General features: G+C 42.0%; 3 protein-coding genes across 4 annotated transcripts in view; 1 reads left to right on the forward strand and 2 right to left on the reverse strand.

Annotated features, from left to right (window-relative positions):
- dbx1b (developing brain homeobox 1b) overlaps positions 1 to 3,926 on the forward strand; it is a 6,969-nt gene extending 3,043 nt beyond the window's left edge. The window contains 2 exon segments of the mRNA XM_072663964.1: positions 1,497 to 1,699; positions 3,614 to 3,926. Coding sequence (XP_072520065.1) covers positions 1,497 to 1,699; positions 3,614 to 3,883 — 473 coding nt within the window. The 3' untranslated portion in view covers positions 3,884 to 3,926.
- The window catches only part of prmt7 (protein arginine methyltransferase 7), a 522,441-nt gene that overhangs the window by 87,409 nt on the left and 407,113 nt on the right, over positions 1 to 27,919 (reverse strand). The window lies entirely within an intron of this gene.
- Positions 8,350 to 27,919, reverse strand: part of nav2b (neuron navigator 2b) — a 44,277-nt gene continuing 24,707 nt past the window's right edge. For both annotated transcript variants that reach the window (XM_072662921.1, XM_072662920.1), the window contains 17 exons: positions 27,538 to 27,612; positions 23,959 to 24,042; positions 23,408 to 23,519; positions 22,175 to 22,332; positions 17,677 to 17,846; positions 15,563 to 15,716; positions 14,605 to 14,752; positions 14,398 to 14,495; positions 14,095 to 14,190; positions 13,838 to 14,006; positions 13,048 to 13,283; positions 12,799 to 12,953; positions 12,470 to 12,541; positions 11,509 to 11,705; positions 11,294 to 11,412; positions 10,935 to 11,138; positions 8,350 to 9,933 (listed from right to left, as the gene is read on the reverse strand). In XM_072662921.1, coding sequence (XP_072519022.1) covers positions 9,808 to 9,933; positions 10,935 to 11,138; positions 11,294 to 11,412; positions 11,509 to 11,705; positions 12,470 to 12,541; positions 12,799 to 12,953; positions 13,048 to 13,283; positions 13,838 to 14,006; positions 14,095 to 14,190; positions 14,398 to 14,495; positions 14,605 to 14,752; positions 15,563 to 15,716; positions 17,677 to 17,846; positions 22,175 to 22,332; positions 23,408 to 23,519; positions 23,959 to 24,042; positions 27,538 to 27,612 — 2,373 coding nt within the window. In that variant the 3' untranslated portion in view covers positions 8,350 to 9,807. The remainder of the gene's footprint in view (positions 9,934 to 10,934; positions 11,139 to 11,293; positions 11,413 to 11,508; positions 11,706 to 12,469; positions 12,542 to 12,798; positions 12,954 to 13,047; positions 13,284 to 13,837; positions 14,007 to 14,094; positions 14,191 to 14,397; positions 14,496 to 14,604; positions 14,753 to 15,562; positions 15,717 to 17,676; positions 17,847 to 22,174; positions 22,333 to 23,407; positions 23,520 to 23,958; positions 24,043 to 27,537; positions 27,613 to 27,919) is intronic.

Genomic DNA, 27,919 nt, shown 5'->3' on the forward strand with positions numbered 1-27,919 from the left:
TGGCATCTCTTCACGGCCTCCTTTTTCCCACCGAGCCAGTGCACTTTAGCGAGTGATTGCCAACAATGCTTTTCAAGCACCATGACCAATTCGGTCAGCTCCCTCTGGGCAGCCACACACACACACTCACACACCCGGTGTTGACTTCAGCATGCTGCTCGTAGGCATTTACCAGTCATGGACTAATTCCCCTATTAGCAGCTATTCAGTGTTTCAATATTCTCCCAAGACCATAGCGATGTGCCTTCGTGGGACGCCAATGAGACGTGCCCGGAGCCTGAATGCACGAAAGAGGGAGAGGTCATACACAGGCGGACTGGTGGAAAAGTACACAACATCATTTTATGCAGTCATTTCCTCGGGTGCATGCAGCCCCAGATGCAAATTTAGTGCATTAGATCAGCCTAGACTAGATGTTTGGAACGATTGTTGGAAGTGAACATCTCAGAACGGGATATTTACACTATTTAGGATAACATATGGCTACATATGGCAATGAAACAGGTACAAAACCCACATTTTGGTCTTTCTGGAGATGCTACAATTGGTTCTTAGAGCGATTCCACAGAAGACCCGCTTTTGGGACCATTAGAAAGCAAGCTTGAGACATGTGTAGGTTGTTCTATGGCTTTGCTCAAAGAACCCCTTGTAGCACCTTAATTTTTCAGAGTCTTCAGCTCTGAACATGTACGTTCCTCCAACCCTAACCTAGCTCCACCTATCTCTAAAATAGGCGAGAAAGTTATTTACTCTATATGTACCCTATACGTTAAGATCCCCAGCTCTAAACATCTACCGTCCTCCAACCCTAATCCACCTCCACTGATCCCATCCAACCATTGCTTTCAGAAGTCCTTAATTAGCTGGATCAACCAACGCTTTGAATTAGAGAAGCCTTCAGGAAAAAGTGGCTCAAGAACCTCCAACATAAATCCGGCCTACATCACCGCCATCGTCTATACCATTCCAAACAGCCCTCGAGAAAAGCCCGGAACAGTATACACTCATTCAGAAGACCATAATGGATTGCTCCTTTTCACAACCTCGGCAGCAACAGCTTTTCGTGTTCATTTAATGAAAATAATTTGGAGGCAAAAAAGAGAAACAGAACCCCACCATCAGTATTCTTCAAATGATCTTGGCCTGCAGTTGCGTTTAGTTTCGAAGTGTAAATCCCTTTTGTTGCCGTAATATATGGCTTTAGTGGCCTGCCTTGAGCCTTTTTTCAGTTAGTTCATTACTACACAATTACCGTCCACGCTTCATTAGCACTTGTATCTTCCACTGAATGGCCGCTGGGCCTTTTTACCATACCAATGCTTCTGGGAGCCAAGCAATGTGCTAATTAGCCCAGGCTAGCTGCTTCACTCAAAACGGCTCGCATTCAATACCGTCAGAGCGGCCAAGAATCTGCTCCGGGACGTGCCCTGTCTCTGTCTGACAGTCTAAATGACGTGGCTTTTTTCTTTTTCTCCCTCCTTCTCTTTTTGTAACAGCATCGACCTCTGTGGTTCCTATCCCCGGGACCTTCTCGTGGCCGCTGACGGCAAGAGGAAAGCCCAGGAGAGGGATGCTGAGGCGGGCCGTCTTCTCGGACGTGCAGAGAAAAGCCCTGGAAAGAATGTTCCAGAAACAGAAGTACATCAGCAAGCCGGACAGAAAGAAGCTGGCGACAAAACTGGGCCTGAAAGACTCACAGGTGAGCGCTCGTGACGTGAAAAGGCCCAAAAAACGCCCAAAAAGTCTAGAGATACTGATGCAGCAGGTTTGGATGGAAGTCCTACAGACAGACAGAGTTTCTGTTTGAAGTAGTTTAAATATCTACTCTCTGATTTCTCACATTTCTAATGGTTTTAAGTCACTTTATCTAGGAAAAACTTTTGATTTTATTGACAATTATACCTATTTATTTAATCAAGCCAGCAAACCTATCTGTCAATGGAACCAATTGACGTTTAGCAAAATTATTAGAGTTGTGGGGCTCCGTATGTTATTATTATTTACATGAGGCCCAAAACCCCTGGCATCATCAGGCCTGCTTATACAACATAAACTGACTTTAAACAAGGAAAAATGTCAAGAAATAAGTGAAATATTCTCATAATATCCTCACAGTCATAATAATGAAGGTGCTACAACAGGGTTCTTTTAGTGATGCCCTGGGGGAACCACATTTGGTTCCACAGAGAACTGTTTAAAGGTCCAATTTAAAGGTTCCTCCATTCACTCTCATCTCTTTTACAATTTTTTTTTTCTTCATGGAACCAAACGTGGTTCTCCCAGGGCATCACTAAAAGAACCCTTTGAAGTACTTCAAAGAATTTTTCAAAGAATTTCTATGCATGTCAAAATGAGGACTATCAGATATATAAGTTAGCAAGCTCGATGGTCTAGATAATGATAACTGATAGCATCCAGTGATCAACACGGCGGTTAGAGCAATATCTAGAACCCTCGAGGCTGTTTGTTATGGTGAGATAACAGCATGGCGGTGATGAAGCAGACACGAGCCGACGGCAAGTGCCTTATTTCTGTTATATCCGCTGCTATTGAACTTTTATACAGCAGCTTAGAACATAAATAATAATTAAATAATACATTTAATAATATAATTAAGTCGTGACCGTAGCATTTACGTTACGTTGTGAATTTCCTTCCGCCGAATTACAGCTAGCTAGTCCCTGTTGCTGTTCCACCTGCTGTTCCTTCCCCAGCTTCGTAAACACGCCAACTCATTAGACTCAAATTTTAATTAAAATTAATTCTGTTCTTCACCGTTAGTTTGTTGTTTTTGGGAATTATTGATTGAATCATTGGAGTCTCGGGTTAGCTCACTCCTGTCCTCCAGCTCAGGGCATGTGCGCTGCTTCCGCCTTCATTAGCTATAGCGACGGCGTTCGGCGGAGGGATACAGAGCGTACAGGCCGGGACTAACTGTTGCTTAAGACAGCTTTAGGAAAACAGCGCCAGATAAAATTATAGAAATTATTAATATTTATTTATTTATTAATATTTATGGTTAAAATATATATACAATAAATATTTGCCACCTTGTAAAAACGCCATTTACTGAAAAACGTGCATTATAATTGGCTCCAATCAAATACATAGGTATTTCTTTAGTTTACATATCAAAGACAAGGTCTGTTTACTACTAAAATCATACAACCTCATTTTAATTTTTTTAAACAAATTTATGGTGACAGATCAGACAGTTATAATACAGCACAATAAGAGGGAACAAAAAAAAACAGAGAATGTTTATATATATATATATATATATATATATATATATATATATATATATATATATATATATATATGTAAGAGCCATCAATATATATTTAAACTTGTGTAGAAATGACCTGAGCATAATTACAGTGCACAAACGGATGCTGATGATGGACGTTGCAATTCTAAAGCTTTGGTTAAAGGCCTCAGAATTCCTTAAAAAATCTTTAAAAATTTACTGAATGTAAAAAAAAAATGTGTGAAATTTCCCCCATTCAAATACGTACATACAGCACTGACGGCTGTCACTGTGTTGAATCAGCACTCTTGAATCACCTAAACCCAAAGCAGCTCACAGCTAACGCTTCGCCTCTCTCTGCAGGTCAAGATCTGGTTCCAGAACCGGCGGATGAAGTGGAGGAACTCCAAAGAGAGGGAGCTGCTCTCCTCCGGCGGCTGCCGGGAACAAACACTGCCCACGAAGGCCAACCCCAACCCGGACCTGAGCGACGTGGGCGGGAAGCGGGAGAACCTCGGCGGCGAGATGATGGTGGGCCCTCAAGCTGAGGGATCAGACTTACCTCCATCACCCTCCAGCAGCAAACACACAGACTTCTCAGACTCAGAGGATGAAGAAATCACTGTATCATAACCACACAAGCACACACACACACACTCTCAAACACACACAGAAGTGTACACTGCATCCGAAATCGAGCACTACACACTGGCTCCTTGCAGTAATAATGGCATGGCACCGTCTCGAGGTTCGAGAGTCTTGAACCTCGTCCATTTTTAGGGCTTGTTTGCATCACCTGTCGCACAAAACCTTGAATCTCCATTTTTCATTTTTTGACAAAATGTGAATTTGGCAGTTTTGTGAATTTCGTGAAGAATGGACCAATAGAAACGCTCCAAAATGACTTCAAATGAAATATTTTTACATTGACTTCCAATCAAAGTTAAGCAGTTTTTCTCTTCCCCCGTAAAGTCGCCAGTTTGGAGATGCACAGCGACAACAGGCTAGTTAAGCTACCATGCTAAAATTGTTCATATGACTGAACTTTGTAGCACTTTGTAGTGCACTCCAAAAGAAGTGCTTAGGGAGCGCAAGTGAGCGATTTCGGACGCAGCTAGGCCACACTTCTGTGGGTAGCTACGATTTAGCTGCTTTGTTAAGTACTACTTTAGCTGCTTTAGCCACTTCTTTACTTCTGTCTTTAAGCACGACGACGACACAAGACTCTGAGGAACGTGTCCCGTGCTGACGGGAAATACACACCACTGTCTTAGCTAAACGAGTCTCAGCTATGACCTTTCAGGCCGCTGAGCTGAGGGAACGGCCCACACTGTGGCTCTTTGCTGCTTTTTCGCAGCCTTAAGCGTTTGCGTACACTGCTCTGTATGAATATTTTTGGAATATTTTGTATGGAATGTTTTATAGCCTATCAGGATTCCTGCCTTTCCTGCTGTTAGATTCCCTGTGTTTAATCTAAAATATGTAGATGCTAAATTGTATAACTTAAAAGTTCTATATTATTTTGTATGGTGTTTTTAAAGATGAAATGTATATACTTGGAAAAAATTATTTTTGCATATTAAAATCCAAAAGTGACAAACGGTTTGTTTTTTGAGTGGCTTCATTACTTAGCTCACGGTTTTATCACAGGATGCTGAGTTGAAAGATACGGTCTGTTTACTACTGAAAACCATACAACCACCTTATATAATAACTTTATATAATATATAAAGTAATTTATGGTGACAGGAAACATAGAACCAAGTTAAACCAGGATATTATAGAAGTTTATGTATGTATATATATATATATATATATATATATATATATATATATATATATATATATATATATGTAATGCTCAATGCCTGATGCCCATGGAGTGGGGAGGGTTAAGGGCCTTGCTTCAGGGCCCAACAGTGGCAGCTTAGCAGACCCAGGTACCCACAACCCTAAGTCATCAATAACTCAGTGCTCTAACCACTGGTAAAGGTAAAGGTGCACATATTTACAATGAGCCACAACTACCCCCCCCCCCCCTCCCCCACCCCCAGTGTGTTTGAGCAAAATACACATTCATTTTCATTTTTTTCTACAAACCATTGACAACATTTCTCAGGGGGAAAAACATTGAAGAATGAAGACTTCAAACAATGAAGAATATTCATATTTAAACAACACGATATTACTGTTTTAACAACGGGAGAATCTAACATTTGTTTTTTTCATGTCTTGGCATGCTCCGCTCTCCACCAGTGAATTCATGCCATTCCTGGTGCAGAAGGTCAAGTAGCTCACCTTTGTTTCATGGTTAGAGCTTCTGAAATTTAATTTGCTGTTATTGTTTCACCATATCCATCATATTTTATTTAAATTCTGCTTAATTAAATGAAATGCTAAAGATGTGAGTTTTTCAAGAAGCTGAACAAGTCAGAAGGAAGTCACAGTGGTGGTGAATGAAACAGGACGTCTCATGAATTTTAACACGGGTATAAATACACAGTCAGTTCCACCAGACGTGTTATGAGTCTGAAGTGGTTATAAGAGATTTGTGATACTTTTGAGCTCTAAAACTTCATTAAAAAGATTTAGAACTATTTTGCCATCATTAACATTAAAGGTACAGCGAAATGCACCCTCTGCATTTGATCCATCTGTGGTAGTGAACACACACACACACACACACACACACAAGTGAACTAGGTGCAGTGAGTACACACACACATACATACAAACACCCAGAGCGGTGGGCAGCCAACTCCAGCACCCAGGCAGCAGAGAGGGTGAATGGCCTTCCTCAAGGGCCCAACAGTGGCAGCTTTCCGAGCCCGGGCATCGAACCCACAACCCTGTCATCAATATCCCGGAGCTCTAACCGCTGAGCCACCACTGCCCTGTTACATTACAAATAAATCTAAAAGAAAAAGGCACGTGTCGGTCCACTGGTGGGTTTGTATAGTAAATAAAATGGCTTTATATGTATTGTAGTCATGGCGACTGAAGTCTGGTTCCATTCACCGCCACTGTAAAAACATCTGGTAAGTCTCAACAAGTTGGTAAGTCTCTCTACAGTGAACCAATTTGCGTGAAATCATCGCTCTAATGGACCTTGTTGAGTTTAGAAACACTGAATTTTTGCTCAGAGAACTAAAGTGAAGATGAGTGTAGTGCCTCTTTAAGCTTGGGTTTGAAACTGCAAATTAAAAATAATATATTAATAATAATAAAATAAAAAATTGCAAATGTAAATAATAATACTGATCATGCATCCATTGACATATCCATCAGATGTATTCCTGCCACACTTCATAGAGCTAAATGAGTTAAAAACAAACAATGGCACATCGAGTCTGACAGCAGGCATGAGGTTTATTCCCCAAAGGAGCCACAAATTATCACTGGAAAAATAAAACAATCAAATCTACAGGTGGTCAGAACAAAAGAGCTGTACATCAATCTGTCATGCTACTCGACTTTCTCACGTGAGGTATATTTACAAGCATACTGTACAACTGCAAATGTACAAACACCAACTCTTCCTCCTCCTCCTCCTCATTACGAGGGAATTCACATTTCCAGATATTTCACATGCACACTTTTCCAAACACGCTACTGTCCTCATTCTCCTGCTATTGGTGCTGCTCTTATCTCAACGTACCATTTTACAAAACCCAAATATGCTCATAAAAAAACATACAGGGGTTTACAATAGAAATACAAAAAAAAAGGAAAGAAAAATTGCATAGTGTTAAACTCTTTAATCCCACATCTCACACATCTCAGCACCTCGAGGGAGTGCGGGGGAGTCCGGAGTCACAGCGCTTCTCCTAACAAAGCAACGCTGAGTGCTCCATTCACTCCATGTGAAAACGGACGGCAGGATAATGCTCCTGAGCGGCCCACTAGGCACGCCGGCCCTCTGTCCATAGTAAAGCAGAGCACTCTGGCTGATAAGAGTGCCAGAGTCTGCTGAGTGTGTGTGTGTGTGCTGAAGTGCTTCTGGCAAAATGTGCTCTGGGTAGAAATGCTACAGTCAAACAAGAAGACCCTCACATGGCTCGAACTCAGAGCCACACAAATGGGCAGTGTGTGTCATCTGTATTAAGATGATTGGATTTAGTAATCAATCAATATGCAAATCAGCCTGTAACTGATTACTATGTTTGTTTGTTTTTTTGTGTTCTGTGAGCATCTTGACCAATCACAGCTCCAGACTGACTCTATGGGTGACTCTTGGTGAATCAAGGCACGCTGCAAAAAAGTGGGGAGCGAAAATCAGAGCTTGTGCAAAAGTGTGGACACCCCCGTGCCAAGTGACCCTGCATTTTTTTGTGTGATTTTCAAGGTGAAAGTAAGTTAATAGAAGTTTTGGCACATTTGGGACCCATTTTTATGAATTTTATGAATTTTAAAAATGATTGCAATATTAATTGCAAATGATTTAAGTCAATAAACCATAATCATGCCATAAAATGTGTCTAGAAGTGTCTAAAAAGTGTCTCTCTGTTCTGGATGTGACTTATTTACACTTAGAAAATCACCTAATTTGACCGGGGTGCACAATTTTTTCACTAGACTGTGTAGCTAATATTTCTCATAGTGAGAATGCTATAGACTAGAGGGACCACACTCAGTAGACTCAACAGAATAGAAGTAAAGGTGCTGCAAAGGGTTCCATAGAGGAGCCAGTTTTATTAAAGAGGCCTATGTGTGAAGAACCTCCTGAAGATTTAAAGAAGCCCATGTAAAGGTTCTTACACTCACAGCATGTAGTCTTTACAAAAATCATGCTTTTTGGAAAGTGTTTTTTCTATGGTATTGTGAACCTCGTGCCTTTTCTAGCACATTTATGAAAGAGAAACACATTTCTATGTGTTTTAAATGAAAAAAAAATATTGTGATGTTTTAATTAATAATTAGATTATACTTCTTAACTATTAAAGAATTGTGTACTTTATTTAATAATTTTGCATTATTTTTGTAGGAAGAGCTTAATTATGTGTATTATGTCTCAAAACAAGCAAACAACAAACTGAACCAATAGAATAAAAACAATCTTTAGATAAAATTAATTAAAACTAGTAAATTATGAGCTCTATAATTCCAATAATTTTATAATATATATATATATATATATATATATATATATATAAAACAGTGCAATACTGATACCTTATCTATATCGTGCAGCCCTGCCTTGAGTCTAACCTTGAGATACCTTGAGTTTTAATTTCTGTATTTAATTGAAAAAACTGAATTAAATCAAATTATATGTGAATTCAAAGACGTGAGGTCTGATTTTAGTGTAGGTGTATTTAGGCCAGATGTAGGTCAGATAATCCAAAGCACACAACACAGCAGCTGTGATCCTTAACTGGACACAGATGTCTTTTGTGAGTTTAGAGAGCCAGAAGACAGCAGACTATCTGAAGAGACTCCTGATTTGAGGTGTATCTGCATTTCCGGAGGGGAACTAATCCCTAAACAGTAGCTGTAGTAAGCAGGTTGCATCATCCTGCTTTACGAGGTATAAGGTCACATTGCGCAAACACGTAAACACAAAGCGAATCCTGCCGCCACTTCAGTAAAGTGGTGCCAAATATAGGAAACCAACCTTTAAGCCAAGGTGACCTTACTGAGTTTGGCTATGGAAAGCGTTCTGCTGGAGAACAACAAAGAACGAGGACCATCTCTCTCCAGATCTGAGCTCCACCTAAAGGCATTAGTATGGCGGTGTGCTTTCCGTGTAAACAGATACAGCATATGAGACTACTGTTGGTATAAAAGTAGTAAGGCATTGTTAGGCGAGATTAGCACCACGCATGATGGTTCTCAGAGTGCACCCACATTAGAAGACACTGGGAAAGTGCTCTCTGACATGGTCCCATAGAAACGGGACTGCCCTTGAGTTTCCTTGGCTTAAGCATGTGAACGGTCAGTAGGTTCATAAGGACGTTCTAAAGTTCAGGACTGTTACTGAAGAGAGCAGAAGTTCATATGCTCTTCTGAATCCCAATGTTGAAGAAGAACGTACAGGCTGGCTGGGATGAAGGGCACCGCAGGGGTACAGCTGCACCATAGCACCATCTACAGTCCATTTCAGCAAAGTGAAGCGGGACGCTCCGCTGTCTGTGGCAGTGGTTCTCAACCTTGAGGTCTTGGAGGAGCTCTCCCCTGCCCTGCACATTATAGGGTTTGCCCTGCTCCCAACACACCCGATCCAGCAGATCAGCTCATTAACAAACCCGTCCAGAGCTGAAAGGAGTGTGACAGAGCTAGAAACTACCGAAGTGGAGGAATTCGGGTCCTCTAGGACCAGGGTTGGTTTTGTCTTTGAGCCCCAAGAACCCTTAGTTAAGCTCGGTTCTATTTTTGCTAAATATTTGGCAGCAGTTTAACGGAGATGATGGTAAGAGTGAGGACTGTTTTCTGGTTTTTACGGGTTCTCTCTTTACTGGGTTCTCTTTACACAGAGTTACCAGCACCCTGCGCTCCAGACAGTAAACACCCCTCTGCTGCTAATGCAGACCATCCATGCTCAGATGGGCCTTCACAGTTCACAGTGCAGACTCCAGTGAGGGGTCCAGGACGTCATCATGGTTACTGGTGCTGTTGGAGTCGCTGTCGTAGCTCGACGGGCCTGTGCAGTGGGCCGCCTCCTTCAGCCTCATTAGCATATTCATCTATGATAAAGAGGACAGGTCAAAAGGTCAAAGGATGGCTGTAGAGGATTTGGTCTAGACATCGGCTCCTCCAGAGTTACTTTTTTAAAATCAAGGGTAATAATAGGGAGTGTGTTTTCCCTTGGCCTTACACTACATTTGGAACATTGCTGTGAAGATTTGATGGCATTCAGCCATGAGAGCTTTTGTGCGGTCAGGGAATGATAATGGATGATTAGTTATAGAGGTGTTGGTTGGAGCTCCAGCACTTTAGAGAAGTCAGCTCCACTGCTCCACAGCCCAGTGCTCCCAGTGCTGCAGGGCTTTACACCCCTCTATCTACCGGATGGCATTGGGCATGGTGTCCAGAGCGTCCGGTTATATTGGCAATGCTTTTCTATGGCAATTAAACGAGCTATGCAAGTGTCAGTAATGGATGCACCGTAAAGTAGCTGGATATTTGTGTAGGTATAGTGTAAAATGTTTGTGGACACGCCTTGTAATGAATGCATCCATTGCTGACACAGATATGCAAATAAACACATTAACAGAGCTTGGCTAGACTAGTCCCTGTAGAGAAGTATTGCCAGTAGGATAGGGCTCTCTGGAGCAGGTGAACCTGCACCTATAGGCACCATGTCTAAAGCCAGGCATGGGCTAGAGGGGCATTGAGCTGTGGAGTGATGATTAGTCCTCCATTCATGACATTTTTGGGATGAGTTGGGGAGTTGGAAATGAGGTGACGTGGTGATCACCTAACATCCTGACCTCGCTAACGCTCTTGTCGCTGAATGCAATCAAATCCTCACAGCAATGCTCCTCCAAAACCTAGTAAAAAAAAGTCTTCCTTCTTCCCTGGACAGTAGAGACAGTTACTCCAACAAATGCATAATCAACTCTTTTTCGTACCCTTGATTTTCAAAAAAGAAACAATGAGTGAGCAGGTGTCCCAATACTTTTGTCCATATAATGTAGCATAACTATTCGACCCTGTAAGCAAGCCCATGCATTCTCCAACTCACCAGTGGGTCTCCCTCTGAGCCGTCCTGTGTTGCCTGTTTGCCTGGGCTGTTCTCTCGGGCCAGGGCGTAACCATCGAAGCCCACATCCTCAGGCCGAAGCTGCAGCAGGGGAGGCCACTGGTGTTGCTGGGGGCTGGAGGCCCATGGATAACTGTCTGTCACCCAACGAGCTGGATCCTCCCATGATGCTTTCCTACCATACAGCTAACACACACACACACACACAGGCAAGATTAGCTTGTGTACATTGGCATTCTCTTGCAGAAAAACAGACTGAACTAGGTTTTAGGCCCCTCCTAATATCTGTCAGTATTTGATAAAAGGAGCTTAAGTAAACTGTTAATGTCGTCAGTGCTTACCTGCAGGCCCTCTCGCACAGCCTCCAACAGGTACGGGATGATGGAGTAGTTCCACAGGTCTGTGAACCACACCTGAGAGCCCTCCACATCCATAGGACAGGACAAGAAGAGGCGTGGTCCTGAAAGGAAGACAGAGGTCAGGGATATTAGATACCTGGAGTTTTTTTTTTGTTAATTAGGCTCTTAAAGATGTTTTACAACGTGGATGAGCTCACCGATGGTGACATCAGAGGAGCTGTGTGTCTCCAGGAAGCGGTTGAGATGCTGCCACACGCACGGGATCCACTCTATGATCTTCACCAGTTCAGCATTACGCACACGACTGCTGATCTCTGTTTCCAGAAGCTTCCGCCGGAGGAAACGACCCAAGAAGCCTTTCACTGGTTCAGTGTGGTTCGCACAGAGAACCCATCTACACCAAACACAGACACAGTGAACCTACAATGCAACTCCCCTTTATACGTACACATGTACACTATATGGACAAAAGTATTTGGACACCTGCTCATTTATTGTTTTTTATCCAAGATCAAGGGGATTCAAAAGAGTTTCTCCTGCTTTTGTTGGAGTAACTGTCTCTGCTGCCCAGGGTAGTGGTCTTTTTTACTAGATTTTGAAGGAGCACTGCTGTGAGGATTTGATTGCATTTAGAGGCAAAGGTGTTAGTGAAAACGGGATGTTGGATGATGAACACCACCTCATCAACCCAAACTCCCCAACTTATCCCAAAAAATCTCCACAGCTCAATGCTTGGGTGCTTTATACCCCTCTAGCCCACGCCTGGCATTGGACAGCATGGTGCCAATACGCTGATGCTTGTATATCTGCTCCAGAAAGTCTATTGGCAGTACTTTGCTACAGGCACTGGATAAGCTGTGTGTTTGTGTGTGTCTTTGCATATTTGTGTGAGCAATAGGTGCAATGCATTCATTAGAAGGGGTGTCCACAAATATTTGGACACATAGTATGAATATATATACACACACACAAGGGACCAGAAGACTTAAGGAAAGTGTTATGTGTGTGTGTGTGTGTACTGCCCTCTAGTGGACACCAAAAGAAACACAATTTCCAATTTTCCAACCACTGCAGACATGCAGCACATAAAAGCTTGACATGTATGACTACTAAGGACCTCACACTACTGTAAGTACTGCTGTACCTCAGAAATCTCACCTGAAGTTATGGTGAAGTTGCAGGTTTGGAACTGATGGTGTTGCCTGATTCATAGTACCAATGATGTAGGGACTGTAAAAGAGCAGACAGGGGTTGATTAAAGACCCTACTACACAAACTGTACATTACAGCTGGGATGTCCAACAATCCTCTGAACTTCTGAACCATCTGCTAGCTCGCCATGGGGCCGAAAACTACCAACACTCTCGACTTCATTTAAAGGAATTTTTAAAAAGAATGAAAACTGTGCAAGTCTGTGGGTCCCCACAGGGTCCCTTAAGCCCTATGAACGCATGTGTGTTACAGTATACAAAAGGCTTGCTACTGACCAGCGGTGATGTTTGCAGTTAAGCAGGCCGTTAAAGATCTCTCCCAGAGAGCCCACGTGGTGCAGGTTGTCGAGAATGACGACCAGAGGCAGTTCCCCAGCCCGTGTGCTGCTGTTGCACTGGTCAGTCAAGTTAGACAGGTACTGCTTCAGCTCCTGCAAAACACACTGCCTTTATTAGCATTCCGCTAGCTATCATCCCACACCGAGCTCATTGGCATTTATAACAGTCCTGAGATGTCTTCATCACCTTGCTGGACTTGTTGTCCACATTGAAGGAGGTGATGACCCTGTCTGCTGGCATCCTTCCTTCCAGCAGCACCAGATGTTCGGCCAGCCTTGTGGCCAAGAAGCTCTTGCCCGTGCCAGAGGGTCCAGAGAGGATGATCCGTCTGTGCTCTCGGAGTTGGGAGACATACCTCTGCAGGATGGGCTTCGGGACGAGTGTCTCAAAAACAAGCCCGTCCTGACTGTTCTCTACTATGCCTGCAGAGGGAGACAGAGCACGAGGTCACCACCTGTGGAGAGCTATGCTATATGTCCAAATGTTTGTGGACACCCCTTCTAACGAATACATTCAGCTACTTTCAGTTGCACCAATTGCTGTCACAGAGGTTCAAACACACACACACAGCTTATCCAGTGCCTGTAGAGAAGTACTGCCAATAGAATAGGACTCTCTGGAGCAGATAAACCTGAACCTATTTGCACCATCAACTCTTTTTTTAATTCTCTTGATTGTAGAAAAAACAATGAATCAGCAGGTGTCCCAATACTTTTGTCCAATTAGTGTATCTTAACCCCTTAGACCCCCTAGTAAGCCCACACTTTGTCACTCTCGTAACTACATCAGTCATAATTAACATAAGTTTCATAGGCCCCAGAATAGAACCCTGCTGCACTCCACAGGATATCCTGAATGCTAAATGCTAATGATAATCAAATAATTAAAAAATGAATGACAATACTAATAAAAATAATCTGATAAATTCATAAAAATACCAATTTCAGCTCTCGTCCGTTGTCCTGCTTCTATTTACCTTTCAGTCTGACGGAGATGGTGTCACTGTCCCCCACCAGATAACCACAGGGCAGGAGCTCCGGACTGTCTGCGTTGTCAGTGCGGTGGACGTCTCCAATACTGTAGCCCAGAACACTGTCCGAGTTCAGGCCCAGCTGCGTGACCGGATCCACGTGGATGATGTACTCCTGCAGAGACAGAAAGACAAGTAACATCAGACATGTGATTCTGATATTTACTAAAATCAGGAGAAGCACCAGCACAGCGCTGACGTACCTTAAATAGGCGTCTCACTACACCATCCAGAACCTCCCATTTGGTTTTGCCGCTGACGCCGATGCAGCCAATCAGGAAGTCACGTGGCCTGCAGTCCTACAATGATCAGACACAGAGACACAGATGAAGAGGTTGTTTTATTACACTGAACGAACGAGTCTCTGTACAATGCAGTTATTGAATTATGCAAAAATTAAACGTGGTAATATGAATATAGAAATGGGTGTTTCATCTAGGTTACAGTGGAATCTCAGTAAAGGGGTCTAGAGATGCAGGAGAGGAGCAGGAAGCACTGACTCTGACCTCTTTCCACTCTGGGTCTCTCTCCAGACTGACCACAACCTTCACATGCTGTCCCTCTTTCCGAGAGCTGCCGTCTCCACAGTCATCCAGCAGCATGTCTGAAAACACACATATACAAACACACCGGTGTCAATGACCCTTAAAGATCACATAGAAAATATAGCAACATATGTGTGTGTGTGTGTGTGTGTGTGTGTGTGTTTATACCTAGACTGGTGGACTCGGTCAGACTGAGCTGTGAGGACAGGCCAATCGATGATGGGCTGATAGATGTTTGTGAGGTGGCTGTGCTGCAGCTCCCCCTGCTGTCCATCCTCAGACGGTCGTTCTCTGCCTTTAACTTCTCAATCTCCCCCTGCTCCCACAGCAAACAGCAAACCACACAATCAAACACAGCACACACCTTCACCCCTTCAGACACTGAACATGGATGAATGACTACACATTAGGAGATGTTGTGAGCTAGTCTGAAGAACAGGACGCCCCCCAGTCCAGCCAGCACAGCGTGGAGGATGTGTTCAACTCCATCAGCAGCAGCAGCAGCAGCAGCAGCAGCAGCAGCTCACCTGATTTACCATCATTAAGCCCTGATTTATCACCAAACCAGGTGTTGGAGGATATATGTAATATATCAATAAAATTAAATATAAAAAGAATTACATTTATACATTTATTTTTAGAATCTATATTTATATGTTTATTTTAAAATTAATATATATATTTTTTTAAGAATATATATATATATATATATAAAGCACCAAAATATTTCTAACAGTGCCTTCTTGTGGAGAGGTTTCTGCCTGCTAAATATTTTTTATTAATTAATGTATTTATTTGGAGAATATATATACAGCACCAAAAGATACCTGCATACAAACAGTGCCCTCTTGTGGAGAGGTTTCTGCCTGCTAAATTAAAATATAAATTTGTATTTATTTGAGAATATATATATATATATATATATATATATATATATATATATATATATATATATATATATATATATATATATATATATATATAGCATCAAAATATTTCTAACAGCGCCCTCTTGTGGAGAGGTGTCTGCTGCCTGCTTGTCTGCTGTCCCATCTTTTCTATTACACTGTGTTAGACTGTAAAGTCAATGAAAGAGTCCGAGCACGAATGCGTCTCTGGCGCTGACCTGCATGCGGTTCATGGACTCTCTGAACTGGTCGAGTTGGTGGGCGGAGCTTAGAGCCTCCAGCCTGATGTCGGTCAGCTTCATCTCCTTATCCCGCAGCTCACTGCGCAACTGCATCACCATTTCTGCCTCACTGTCCGTACACTCAGAGATGCTGGAACACAACACACAGAACACAGACATTCACACACACGGAAATACAACATACTGACCACACGGTCCGTCCCAGCACTCCACACACTGCTGTTAGTAACTGGTTAGAGGTCATTCATTGGTGCATATAATTATTATTATTAATCACCTACACTTAAAATGTGTCAGTGTGTCACTCAATTTGTGCTTAAAGTGCCAATTATCATTATAATTATTAATAATCATCATTTTGTTAGGGATTGAGAATGGGCTGGGTACAGCTTCCTTCATGTCCAAAAGTTTGTAGACACTTGTTCGTCCGGGGCTTCTTCAGAAATTACGGGTATTAAAAGAAAGATTCCCCTCTTTGCTGCAGTAACAGCCTCTACTGGTCTGCAAGGCTTTACTCTGGATACTAAAACACTGCTGTGAGGAGGATTTGATTGCATTCAGCCATGAAAGGCTGGTACTCAGGTACTGATGCTGGATGATTAGTTCTGCAGCATCAACTCAACTCAAAGGTACTGAATGGATCTCCTTCACACCTTCATACCCCATACCTCTAGACGATGCTCGGCACCTTAGGCTGATGTGTAGCTCCTATTTGTCCAATTTGCCTGCATGCCTGTGCCAGCAAAGGATCCAGCCTTAACTCGCAGCTGAACTCACTAATTAGACGGAGCGTCTGGATACTTTTGGACATATAGTGTAGCAGAGAACAGGGGGAATCCAGCAGATAATGCACTTCTCCCTTTTAAACTGTACTTGGCTTCAAAATTAAGGCGAACTCTGAGCTACTGAGATTCAGAGAGCTCTTGACCATCCTCTGATCAGTTGTTATGGACGTATGATTAACATTGAGGTTCTTATGGATTTCAGTTTGATTGTCAGTTTGGTCTCTGTTACCGTGCCAGAGATGTGGTCCTGATGGGAGCACTGTTATAGCCCCATCCACTTCCATAAGCGGAGAGTGAGGAGAGTAGAGGGCTACACATACATACATACATAAATACACACATACACACACATGTCACAACGAGGGACGTCAAAACCCGCCTCAATTGATGCTTAATAAGACCAGTGCTTCAAAGTTTAGAAAAAAAATGATGTCCATTAAAAGTTAAGAAGGTACTTTCAGCACATTTCAGCACAGTTTGCTGATTTCCCTGCTCTAACAGACCTACTAAACCTGATGTATATATATATATATATATATCATAGCAGAGCAACTTTTGGTTCCATTAGGAAGCATTTTTAATGACAAAAACTGATATAAACTGGTAATAAACCTTTTTAGGGAAGGAATGACAATCTCTTTAGTATTTAGCTTAAATATCTCACCAATCTACCATACATGCACACATCTCCACAACAAGGAGGACCTTTTCACACTTAGACCTTTACTGACGAGGCTAATTGCTGCTTATTATGCCGTGCTATTATCATCTATCCCATTATTATTTAGAACTGTTTGAGATAAGAGAAGCAACATATCAAAATTTGACTGTATCTACTTTAGTTTGGACTAAACTGTGAGTGTTTAGTCAGGATTAAACTACAGCCTGTAGATCATCTTTGCTGCACATGAGTAATGACACATGCTATTTACAGCTTAGAAATTAATATTTGCTATTAATATTTGCTATTTAATTCAATAAAAACCTGCTCAAGTAAATACTAAATGACTGCACTATAAACATAAAAATATTGTAAATATATTTTCTATAAAAAAAAACACATACCTGAGAATTTTCAAATTCTTAGTTAGTTTTGGATATTATTATTATTATAAAGTCTTTACTAAGGTTTTACTCTACAGTTCAGAAATGTTTATTTTTCCAATAATGCATTTATAAAATCTAAACATGTACATGCATCTGCAAGCTCAGCTGCTTTCATTAGCATGAACCCTGAATACCAATTGTGTTTGGTGAACCTAACTGTGTTTGGTGAAGCTGTACGGAGGAAGGACTGGGACTTACAGTGAGTTGGAGTGCGAGTGCCTGAGCAGAGGGGCTGTGTTGGGGGGGCAGTAAGGCAGTCTGGGGGAGGAGGGCATGGACGAATCTGTCATTTCCTCAATGTCCGAGTGCGATGAGGCAGACTTGGGCGACTTCTTCTTCCCAAAAGCCTGTTTGAAGGAACTCCTCAGCTGTGGATGGCAAGAGAGAGAACAGCTCATTCTGACCGTCTAGATCAGAGGGTGGGCAACAGGGGGCCGGAGTTCAGCACAGTTTGCTGAATTCCCTGCTCTAACAGACCTACTAAACCTGGTGTATGTACATATATATATATATATCTGGAAAAAAAGCATTTACATATTTTTTATTTTCCTAAATTAGCATCTCTATGTGTACAGCAGATATATTATTCTCGACATTTCATCGATCAGAGCTGAGTTCGCTGAATCTGCAGACTATGAATGGCATAAAGTTCCAACAGCAAAGTGAAAGACTAGTGGAGAGCCTGCCAAGACATGAGAGCTGTGATTGGCAGTCGAGGTTATTTCATCATAGTGATTTCTGAATGCTCTCAAAGTTCAGATATTAGTACTGTGTAGATCAAATTTCAATAAAAACTTCTTTACATTATAATTATTATAATCATTTCTCTGCATTATTTGAGCAGTTGTTTTTGAGCAGCTGTCATTTCAGCAAATAAATAAATAAATGCTCTAAATAGTAATATTTTTTATTTGGAATTTGGGGGAAATGTTGTCCAAGGTTCTGAAATATACAGCAAATGTTCATTTCCCTTAAACACACTAACTATGAATAGTAAAACCAATAGAAACTGATCATGTAGGGTGGTCTCTTCTTTTTTTCTGGAGCTGTTTATATATATATATATATATATATATATATATATACATTTCACCACCATTTTATAATAGAGATGTAAAGATGGACAGAGAAGAAGAACATTATCATAAAAATGGCTCCACAATTGCTTCTTTTATGGCATTGCTCAAATAATAGTTTGAAGCACCATTATTTTTGTAAGATTTTTTAAACCTAGTCTTGGACATTATTTAAAATCTTCATTTAACATGCTGTATAGATCTGGACTAGGCCAAACCCTTGTCCCTGAAACTGGCCCTTAATATTTAAATTTGACAGCTTTAAGACAGTACCTAAGTACGGTTGGCTGTGGAAATAATACAACTGTGTTAATTATTATTATTATTATTATTAATAATAACAATAATAATAATAATAATAAAATAATTAATAATAATAATAATAATAATAATAATAATAAAATAATTAATAATAACAATAATAATAATAATAATAATAAAATAATTAATAATAATAATAATAATAATAATAAAATAAACCACAAAAAAACATTGTAACAATTGTGGTCACATCCATTTCAATACATGTGTGCAGTATTTCAAACATGCCAGTGTTGCAGTACTGAAAACTGCAGTAAATCATCGCTGTCACTCAAAAAAACCCTTTATCTCCAAACCAGCAAGTTTACTGAAGTAAACGTAAAATGGTAATATGTTAATATGCTAAAGTCAATGGAAACAGGTTTTATTCCAAGTCATTTTGGAGCATTTCTATTGGCCCATTCGTCACGAAACTCAAATCAAATATGAAGAACAGCCGCCAGATCAAAAGGTCAAAGTCCAAAAGTGGAAAAAAGCAAAAACCAGGGTTGTTGTGTAACAGCGACGACATGAGTATTCATAATAATAACAATAATAATAATAATAAACAAGCAACTAAAATGTAAGAAATGACGCAGCCAGCCCTTAATAAAGAGATGGTAAAGTACTGGAGTTACAAACAGTCCAACATGGAGTGATCGATCACCTTTTCACCACTGTGCCGCAATGAGGAGGAAAACTTACCTCATAAACCTTCCCGGCGGGACGAGAGCACAGAGAAAATGTGAGAGAAAAGGTAGATTTCAGCACACCACGCTCAGCTAACATGATCACTACTCCCACAGTCAGCAGAGCTTATGCTGTACTGGAGGAATGTGTTTTAGGGGCTTTTGGCATTAACTGTGATGAATTCAGCATGAACTGAGAGAGCCAACAGCTACAGAGCTGCACAGAAAGGGGGTCGCCCAGCCCCCTACAAATCACTCTCACAGGCGGGTCACCCGGGGAGAGACTGGAAACAGGGCGTCACGGCACGCCTGATTCAACTCAGCTTCCTAACTAATGAATCAGCTGAAGACACTGAGATTAAGGATGTCCTGATCTGGAAGACTGGCACTGGAGTCAATGGAGTCAAGTTTTGATGGCTCGAGAAGGCTTTATTAAGGCGGATCCGAGTCCAAACCCTTAATTAAGCCTAGTTTATCCCTAATTTTTACACTGCCATCATAGAGATGATAATTCAATTCAATTTCATTATATGTGGCAAGGAAAAACTCCCTCGGCTCGAGAGGAAGAAGGGGAACCCGTCCGGATCATAATAATATACAACTTTATTAAGTTTAGACCTAAAAGACCTTAAATGTATAATATCAGTCATTATAAGTCATTTTGTCCAACTACAGGGATCACGGTGGGCCCCAGTAAGTCACACGTAACACTGTGCACTTTGTGTAGAACCCCTCCTATAGGACAGCAAGAATACTAAGACAACTAAACACGCACAAGGGAACACGGCACTATCCATAAAATAACACTCTGCCGTAGTGATTAAGTGTATATTCCGCCCCAGGTTCCGAGTAAATGCTGGGAACTTGATTCCTGATATGGAGGAATATTCAATTAATCCTAACACACAATCTACACTACAGCAACTTTCCAGCAACACAGCGGACAGCGTACATAGTCATCTTGAGCTTTCCCTCCCACGCAGGACACAGCCTGGACAGGAGAGGGCGACAGAGGGCACAGAAACAGAGGTTGAGCACCCCTACTGAAAATTCATCAATAAAACAGTAATGCTGTATCAGAAATATGGTTATTCGTGTATAATCCAAGTATAAGCCTGTACACAGAATCTGATTTTCAGTAGGGAAAAGCACCAAACTAAAGCATTTACCTCCAATAGTCAATGAAAGACAATGTCTATCTATAGCAAACCTAGCAGCCCACTAAAGCCAATGTTTACTGCACTTGTGGTTTGGTTGAAAAGCATTATTAATGAAGATAATTACAACGTCAACTCAGAACTGCAAGTGCAGTAAGAGAACATGTGAAAGTTCTGGCTACTGGGGGGGGGGGCATGGACTGGGCATTACTGAATATTCACCTTTCCACCTGCACAGGGGGACTGAGTAGAGAGAGAAAGAGTGGTGTGACGTCAAAGATCTGCATTATTAGACCCACTATGTATTCAGATGCATATAATATATAAAAGGAAGCACATATATATATATATATATATATATATATATATATATATATATATATATATATGTATGTATAGTCGGCTTTCTACTAGATTTTGGAGCATTGCTGTGAGCATCTTTTGGCCATATAGTCAATATATTTTGTCCCAATACTTTTGTCCATGTAGTGTGTCATGTTTTTTTTGCCTCATTGAAGGCTTTCTACTAGATTTTGAAGGAGCACTGCTGTGAGCACCTGACTGCATTCAGCGTCAGGAGTGTTAGTGAGGTCAGGATGTTGGATGATGATCACCACCCCACCTCATCATCCCCAACTGCCCAACTCCTCATCCCAAAAGTACTGGATGGAGCTCCACCATCCATCATTCCAGAGAACACAGTTCTTCCACTGCTCCACAGCTCAGTGTGTTGGCAGCACTTATTTTGTATGCGATGGGAACCACTAAAAGTAGGTGAATGCATGAATGCATTCATTAGGAAGGGGTGTCCACAAACATTTGGACATATAGGGTTGTTGTTCCCAGACAGGGATTAAGCCAAGTTCCATTTAATGGAGAGTTATATATATATATATGGAGAGAGAGAGAGAGAGAGAGTATGTATGTGAATGTATATACCGTATAGACACGTGGGTGTGGGTGTGATATGATTGGTAAAGCATAGAAGGTAACACTGGGGTATGATCTCATACCCTGCTACACCCATAATGCTACACTGGCCTACCTCTACACCATTAAACTCTATGTCACTCTGGATAAGAGCATCTGCTCCTGTGTCATGAATGAAAAAGCATCCCTATGGACATGAGCTGAGTCTGAGCTGTTAACCTAATGGAAATACTGGCCAACAATGTACGCACATTGGCCCAATTTACCCCCATTTTAGCACAAAAAAGCCAACGTACACATAATTGAGTATGGATTATAAACATGATATGTGTGTGAAACTATAATAAAGTGAGCACTGTTAATGTTAATGTATCCTGAGGAATCCAGCCCACTCCCTCCAGCTCATTAACTCTTATACAGTTATACAAGCTGGACTGTTTTCCTTGGATTTGATACTTGGGGACTTAAGGAGACGAGTAGATTCAACTGTCAACAGAGCGCTGGTTTGAAATGTAGGCGGAGCAACAGAGTGAGGAGGACTCACCCAGTTCTTCCTCTTCTTCTTGTTTTTGGCGTCAAGCTCCAGGCTGCTGCCCACACTGGAGTGGCTGGTGGCACTGTTGATGCTGGACACGCTGTCTGAGGAATGCTGTCTATGGATCCGCAAATCACCCACTGACCTGGGAGAACCACTGGAGGAGTCTACAGAGAGAGGGAGAGAGAAAGACTTAATGCATTTGACAAACTGCTGGAGGAGTATATTTCCAAATGTTTGTGGACACCCTTTCTAATGAATGCACTCAGCTACTTTAAGTTGCATGAATCTGTTGCCACCATGCTGCCTAATGCCAGGTGTAAGCTAGAAGGGTATAAAGCCCCCCAGCATTGAGCTGTGGAGCAGTGGAAGAACTGTGTTCTCTGAAATGATGGTGGTGGAGCTCCATCCAGTACTTTTTGGAGGAGCTGGGGAGTTTGGGATGATGAGATGGGGTGGAGATGATCATCCTGAGATGAACATCCTGACCTCACTAACGCTCTTGACACTAAATGCAATCAAATCCTCACAGCAATGCTCCTACAAAACCTAATAGAAAGGCATTCTTGGACAGTAGAGACAGTTGCTCCAATATCCTTGATGTCGAAAGATACATTTAATAAGCAGGTGTGCCAATACTTTTGTCCAAATTCTGTGTCATGTTTCTTTTGCCTCATATTAAAGCTCTAGCTATATGTCAGGGACCCCTGGGTGTGTTTTTACATTCGTCACATGCTCTAATATTAAAACACGGCCTTAAACCTCTTCAATAGGGCCTAAATATTAGCTGATTTATATATTTATAGTAGACACTATTTAATTTATATAATATCAATGAAATATTCACGAAATATTCATTAAATATTAGTGCTATTACTTATTTTTGCTAGGTCAGAGAATTAGATGTCCATAAGCTGTCAATGCCCAACAAGAGGTCAGCTAGGTTAGCAATGATAGCTAGCATTAGACTAAACCATGCATTTCTACGCTCAGATCTGAAGTGTTGGGAACTGAAATGTAGATCCATGGAAGGCGGTTGCTGTCTGGAGCTGTGGCACTGATTGGCACAGCAACATGCCTTAAGGGTTAACTGTATAATTTTCTTTTGGTTAAACCTGAATCATAGCTGCCGGAAAACGTCAGAAGTGGCGACCCATAAATGCGAAACTGGCCCATTAGTCATTAAAGCCCATATGGAAAATGTGCTCTGTGCCCCCTGATCAAAGCAGTGCATGGGCAGACCTTTGCTGGGGGCGTCCGGTGCGTTGATGACTCCACTGATGGCAGCCTGAGCTGCAGTGTTTTGCTTTTTCAGCAGCTCAATGGTCTTCCTCAGATCATTCAGCTCAGTGTCCTGCAAACACACACACACACACACACACACACACACAAAGGGGTTAACCTTACTCTCCAAAACCTTACTCTCTTCTTTTGTATTTGTATTTCTTGCTCCTGGGCTCCCCCTACAGTCGGAAATTGTAATTCGCGCTTTGAGCACCACTAAAGGACACACTTTACACATGCATTTCTGGACAAGTCGGCTGAGTAATTATATAGGATTCTACATGAATATGACTGTTCTCTCGAGCATCACCCTGCTCACTTCACCAGAGTTACAAAGTGCAGTTAGCAGCGTTCTGAGCCCGGAGTACAAATGACAGAGATGCTAGTCTCTCTTTTACAAGTCAGTGTGTCATCACAATGCTTCTGACGCTGCTATTTGAAGGTAAATATGTTCCATACCGTTGCTTTAACGTTAGTGTAGCGCTGTATGTCTGTACACAGCCTCTCACCTTCTGCTCTGCTGTCGTGGTCAGGCTCTGCAGTCGGATGGTCATGTTTCCCAAGCTCTGCTCGAACGCGGCCACCAGGTGAGCCTGAACATGCACACAAACACATGATTCATCTTTTAATCAAACTGACTACTGAGTCACCTTTTCCACACTGCGTGGAATCATCAGCGTCATTTCAGAAGTTTGGAAAACAAGACAACAACAACAACAGCAGAACCAGTTCTGTCCATTCAAGCTGAATTATGTTTGTTTGGCCATCCCAGGATGACAGGAGCATGTTGGGGCATGAACCCCCATCATCGTGGAAACCTGCCTGAGCAGGAACGGGTTTGCGTCCCACGCGATCACAACACAGGCTGCTTACACACTCGACCAAATAAACAAAACGCCAAGGGCCAGGGAAGTGTCCTCACCAGAACTGGGCCTTATCTGGCTACTGGCAGCCAGATAACCCACCACCCCCTTCTGGTACGGAGGAGCTTCCAGGTGAAGCAGACTGACGATATTTGGGGACACTGGCATTGCTGTAGGATGGCTGGCTGACTGACTGATTGGCTTTTAAATAATAGATGAACAAACAAGCAAACCAACAAGCTGCAATATCAGGACAACAACCAGACAAGTCTGAACATCTCTCTTGCAATACGAGACCTGTGAGATTGAGAAAGATTGATAGCGTAAGAGAGTGAGGGTGGATGGGGTGGGGGTTTGTCCCTGTATAAAGAGAAGTCTGCTGTTAAAAACGTCTCCCAGAGCAGAACTCCATCATTCCTCCATCTGCTCATCAGCTTGAGAAGATGTGGTTGGTTGCCTTCATGTGACTCACAGAAGGCACATGCTAGCCTTCAGCCTCCCAGGGCTGGTAGCGTTGGGAGATGCTGGGAGACATAGCTTGTGGGTGGAAACTGGAAATGACTAAATTGGGGGGAGCCAGATCACCCACTACCAGTTGCAGATGTGGTTTGGTTAAAGACCGGATTGGATCATTTTAATCAGGTGGGGTGGTAATCATCATCCGACACCCTCCCAAAATCCTCCAAAACCTAATAAAAAAAGCCCTTCTTGGACAGTAGAGACAGTTGCTCCAATATCCTTGATGTCGAAGATACATTGATTGTGCAGGTGTCCCAATACTTTTGTCCTTATAGTGTGTCATGTTTCTTTTGCCTCATATTAAAGCTCTAGCTATATGTCAGGGACCCCTGGGTGTGTTTTTACATTTGTCACATGCTCTAATATCGAAACACGGCCTTAAACCTCTTCAATAGGCCTAAATATTAGCTGATTTATATATTTAAAGAAGATACTATTTTATATGCATAAGATCAATTAAATATTCACTAAATACTAACTAGTTGCAGATGTGGTTCGGTTAAAGACCGGATTGGATCTTTTGATCTGGAACATCAGAGGTGGGCAGAACACTCACATAGGCAGACATCTGCATAAGCCTTCCACGATAACTGAGACACAGTAAACCCATGTACACATTTAAAAAGGCTAACGAGCATCTTGTGCTCTGCTCTAATTTTGCCACGCTGGCAGTTGAATCACACAAGCAGCCTATTTCTGAAGGTGGATGCAGTATACTGTGGATGGAGCTACCTCTTTTTAGGATTGCTAGAGACTCTTCTACACACTCTTGTGGTCTACTCCTGACCTGGCCATGTCGGTCAGTTGTTCCAGTTGCACTAAATAATTTAGTGGATGGTGGCGCAGTTCTGAGATCTTTCTAAACCCCTTCCCAGACTCCTCTGCATCTCCGACCTTCTCTCTGAAGGCCTCGGAGAGCTCTCTGGATCTGGCCATGGTGATCTTATTCACCCCTCACTTCAACCATCAATCCAGAGCAGACCATACGAAAGGTCTGAGGTTTAAATAAGACTCCAGACTCCTCTAGAATAATCCTCTCCAGCCATGTTCTGATCATCTGCAGCTGATTCTAATTCTACACATTTGAAGGAGTGATAAATGTGGGGGGTTTACGTTTTCCACATAAGATGGAGAAAATGGTCCTGTCAGCATGTGTAAAGGTCCTACCAGATACCAGCTGAGTGGCTGCCAGCCCACTGGACTTACAGGGCTTGCACCGCCACTAGCTGATAAAACCCTGACAAGCTTGTGCAACCAAACAACCAGGAACCTCCTCCAAAATCTTCAAAAAAAAAAAAAAAAAAACAGGAACGAGTAAACACACACACACACACACACACACACACACACACACACACACAGTGTCTTATCACACTGGAACGTGGAACGTGATAACCAGAGGGAACATGCAGTGAACAGTGCAATGATCTGGACAGCTGCGGCGTTTGGGCATGCGGTGTGTCACGCTTCGGACCACCTAAAGCAAACTACCACAGATCAGATACTGCCAGGAAACAGTGCCAACAACTAACCTTGAGTACACTCAGCCTTTACATGTGTGTGTGTGTGTGTGTGTGTGCGTGTGTCTCCCTGGCACTGGAGGATACGGGCGGGATGCTCAGGTGCTTTGTCAGCCAATGAGGGCCGTCATGTTTGTTTGCACTGAAGGAACTCATTAATAATTCCACTTATACGTTTTACGAGTCTCGACCAATTAGACGCTGCCATTTTCAACCTGCTGCAGGCGGATACAAGCACTAAAAACGGACACAGCTGAACTCAGACTCAGGATGCAGCAGCAGCTACGATTACAGAGTTACACAGATATACACTATATGTCCAAATGTTTGTGGACACCCCTTTTAATGGATGCATTCAGCTACATCTTTCTCTAGTCCCTGTAGAGAAGCACTTCTAATACAGTGAACCTGTGAACTTGAACCTATTGGCACCCTGCCTAATGGCATGCCAGGCATAGGCTAGAGGGGTATAAAGCTTCCTGGAAACTAGTAGAAAGTCTTCTTCTCTGGACAGTAGAGACAGTTAACCCAAAAAAGCAGGATGAACTCTTGTTAATGCCCTTGATTTCAGAACAGTGAATGAGCAGGTGTCCCAATACTTTTGTCCATACAGTGTAGTTTGGAAATAATCTCAGTGTTCACCTGTAAAACTCTATATAACATTAGAATGAACCCAAATAAACATAAAGTCAGTGGTCAGTGAGAGTGTCTACCTGTAATTAACTCTATACAACATTAGAATAAACCCAAATAAACATAAAGTCAGTGGTCAGTGAGAGTGTCTACCTGTAATTAACTCTATACAACATTAGAATAAACCCAAATAAACATAAAGTCAGTGGTCAGTGAGAGTGTCTACCTGTAATTAACTCTATATAACATTAGAATAAACCACAATAAACATAAAGTCAGTGGTCAGTGAGTGTCTACCTGTAATTAACTCTATATAACATTAGAATAAACCACAATAAACATAAAGTCAGTGGTCAGTGAGAGTGTCTACCTGTAATTAACTCTATATAACATTAGAATAAAATCAAATAAACATAAAGTCAGTGGTCAGTGAGTGTCTACCTGTAATTAACTCTATATAACATTAGAACAAGATGTCAGTGGTCAGAATGTGCTGTTGCCTAAAGACTCTTGTTTAGTGTAGTCCGGTGTTTGAACCCGTGGTGGTACTCACGTTGGCACTCAGCTGGGTGGTGAGGGTAGACACTTTCTCCTGAGATGCTTCCAGCTCTCTTCTGAGCTTTCGGATCTAAATATACACACACAAACAGCAAGCTATCACTTACACACATAAACATGCTGATTCCCAGTCTCATTCCTGGGAACTTCATGCTCTGCACATTTTTCCAGATTCCCCTGGGATTCCCAGTGCTGGGGCCGGGAACTACTGGTATAATAAAACATGCTGGTAGATAATGACCATTGCCATTGATTTGGGACCAGCTGCTAACCTGGGGTCAAGATTACAGTCTAGTCACAGTCTAGTGAGACTTGAGTCTGAAGTGTATCACAAAACTTCATCTAGACAGACATCCTGGAAACCTGTAACTCCTGTT

Source organism: Salminus brasiliensis, chromosome 19, assembly GCF_030463535.1.
Source record: "Salminus brasiliensis chromosome 19, fSalBra1.hap2, whole genome shotgun sequence".
Lineage (NCBI taxonomy): Eukaryota > Metazoa > Chordata > Actinopteri > Characiformes > Bryconidae > Salminus > Salminus brasiliensis.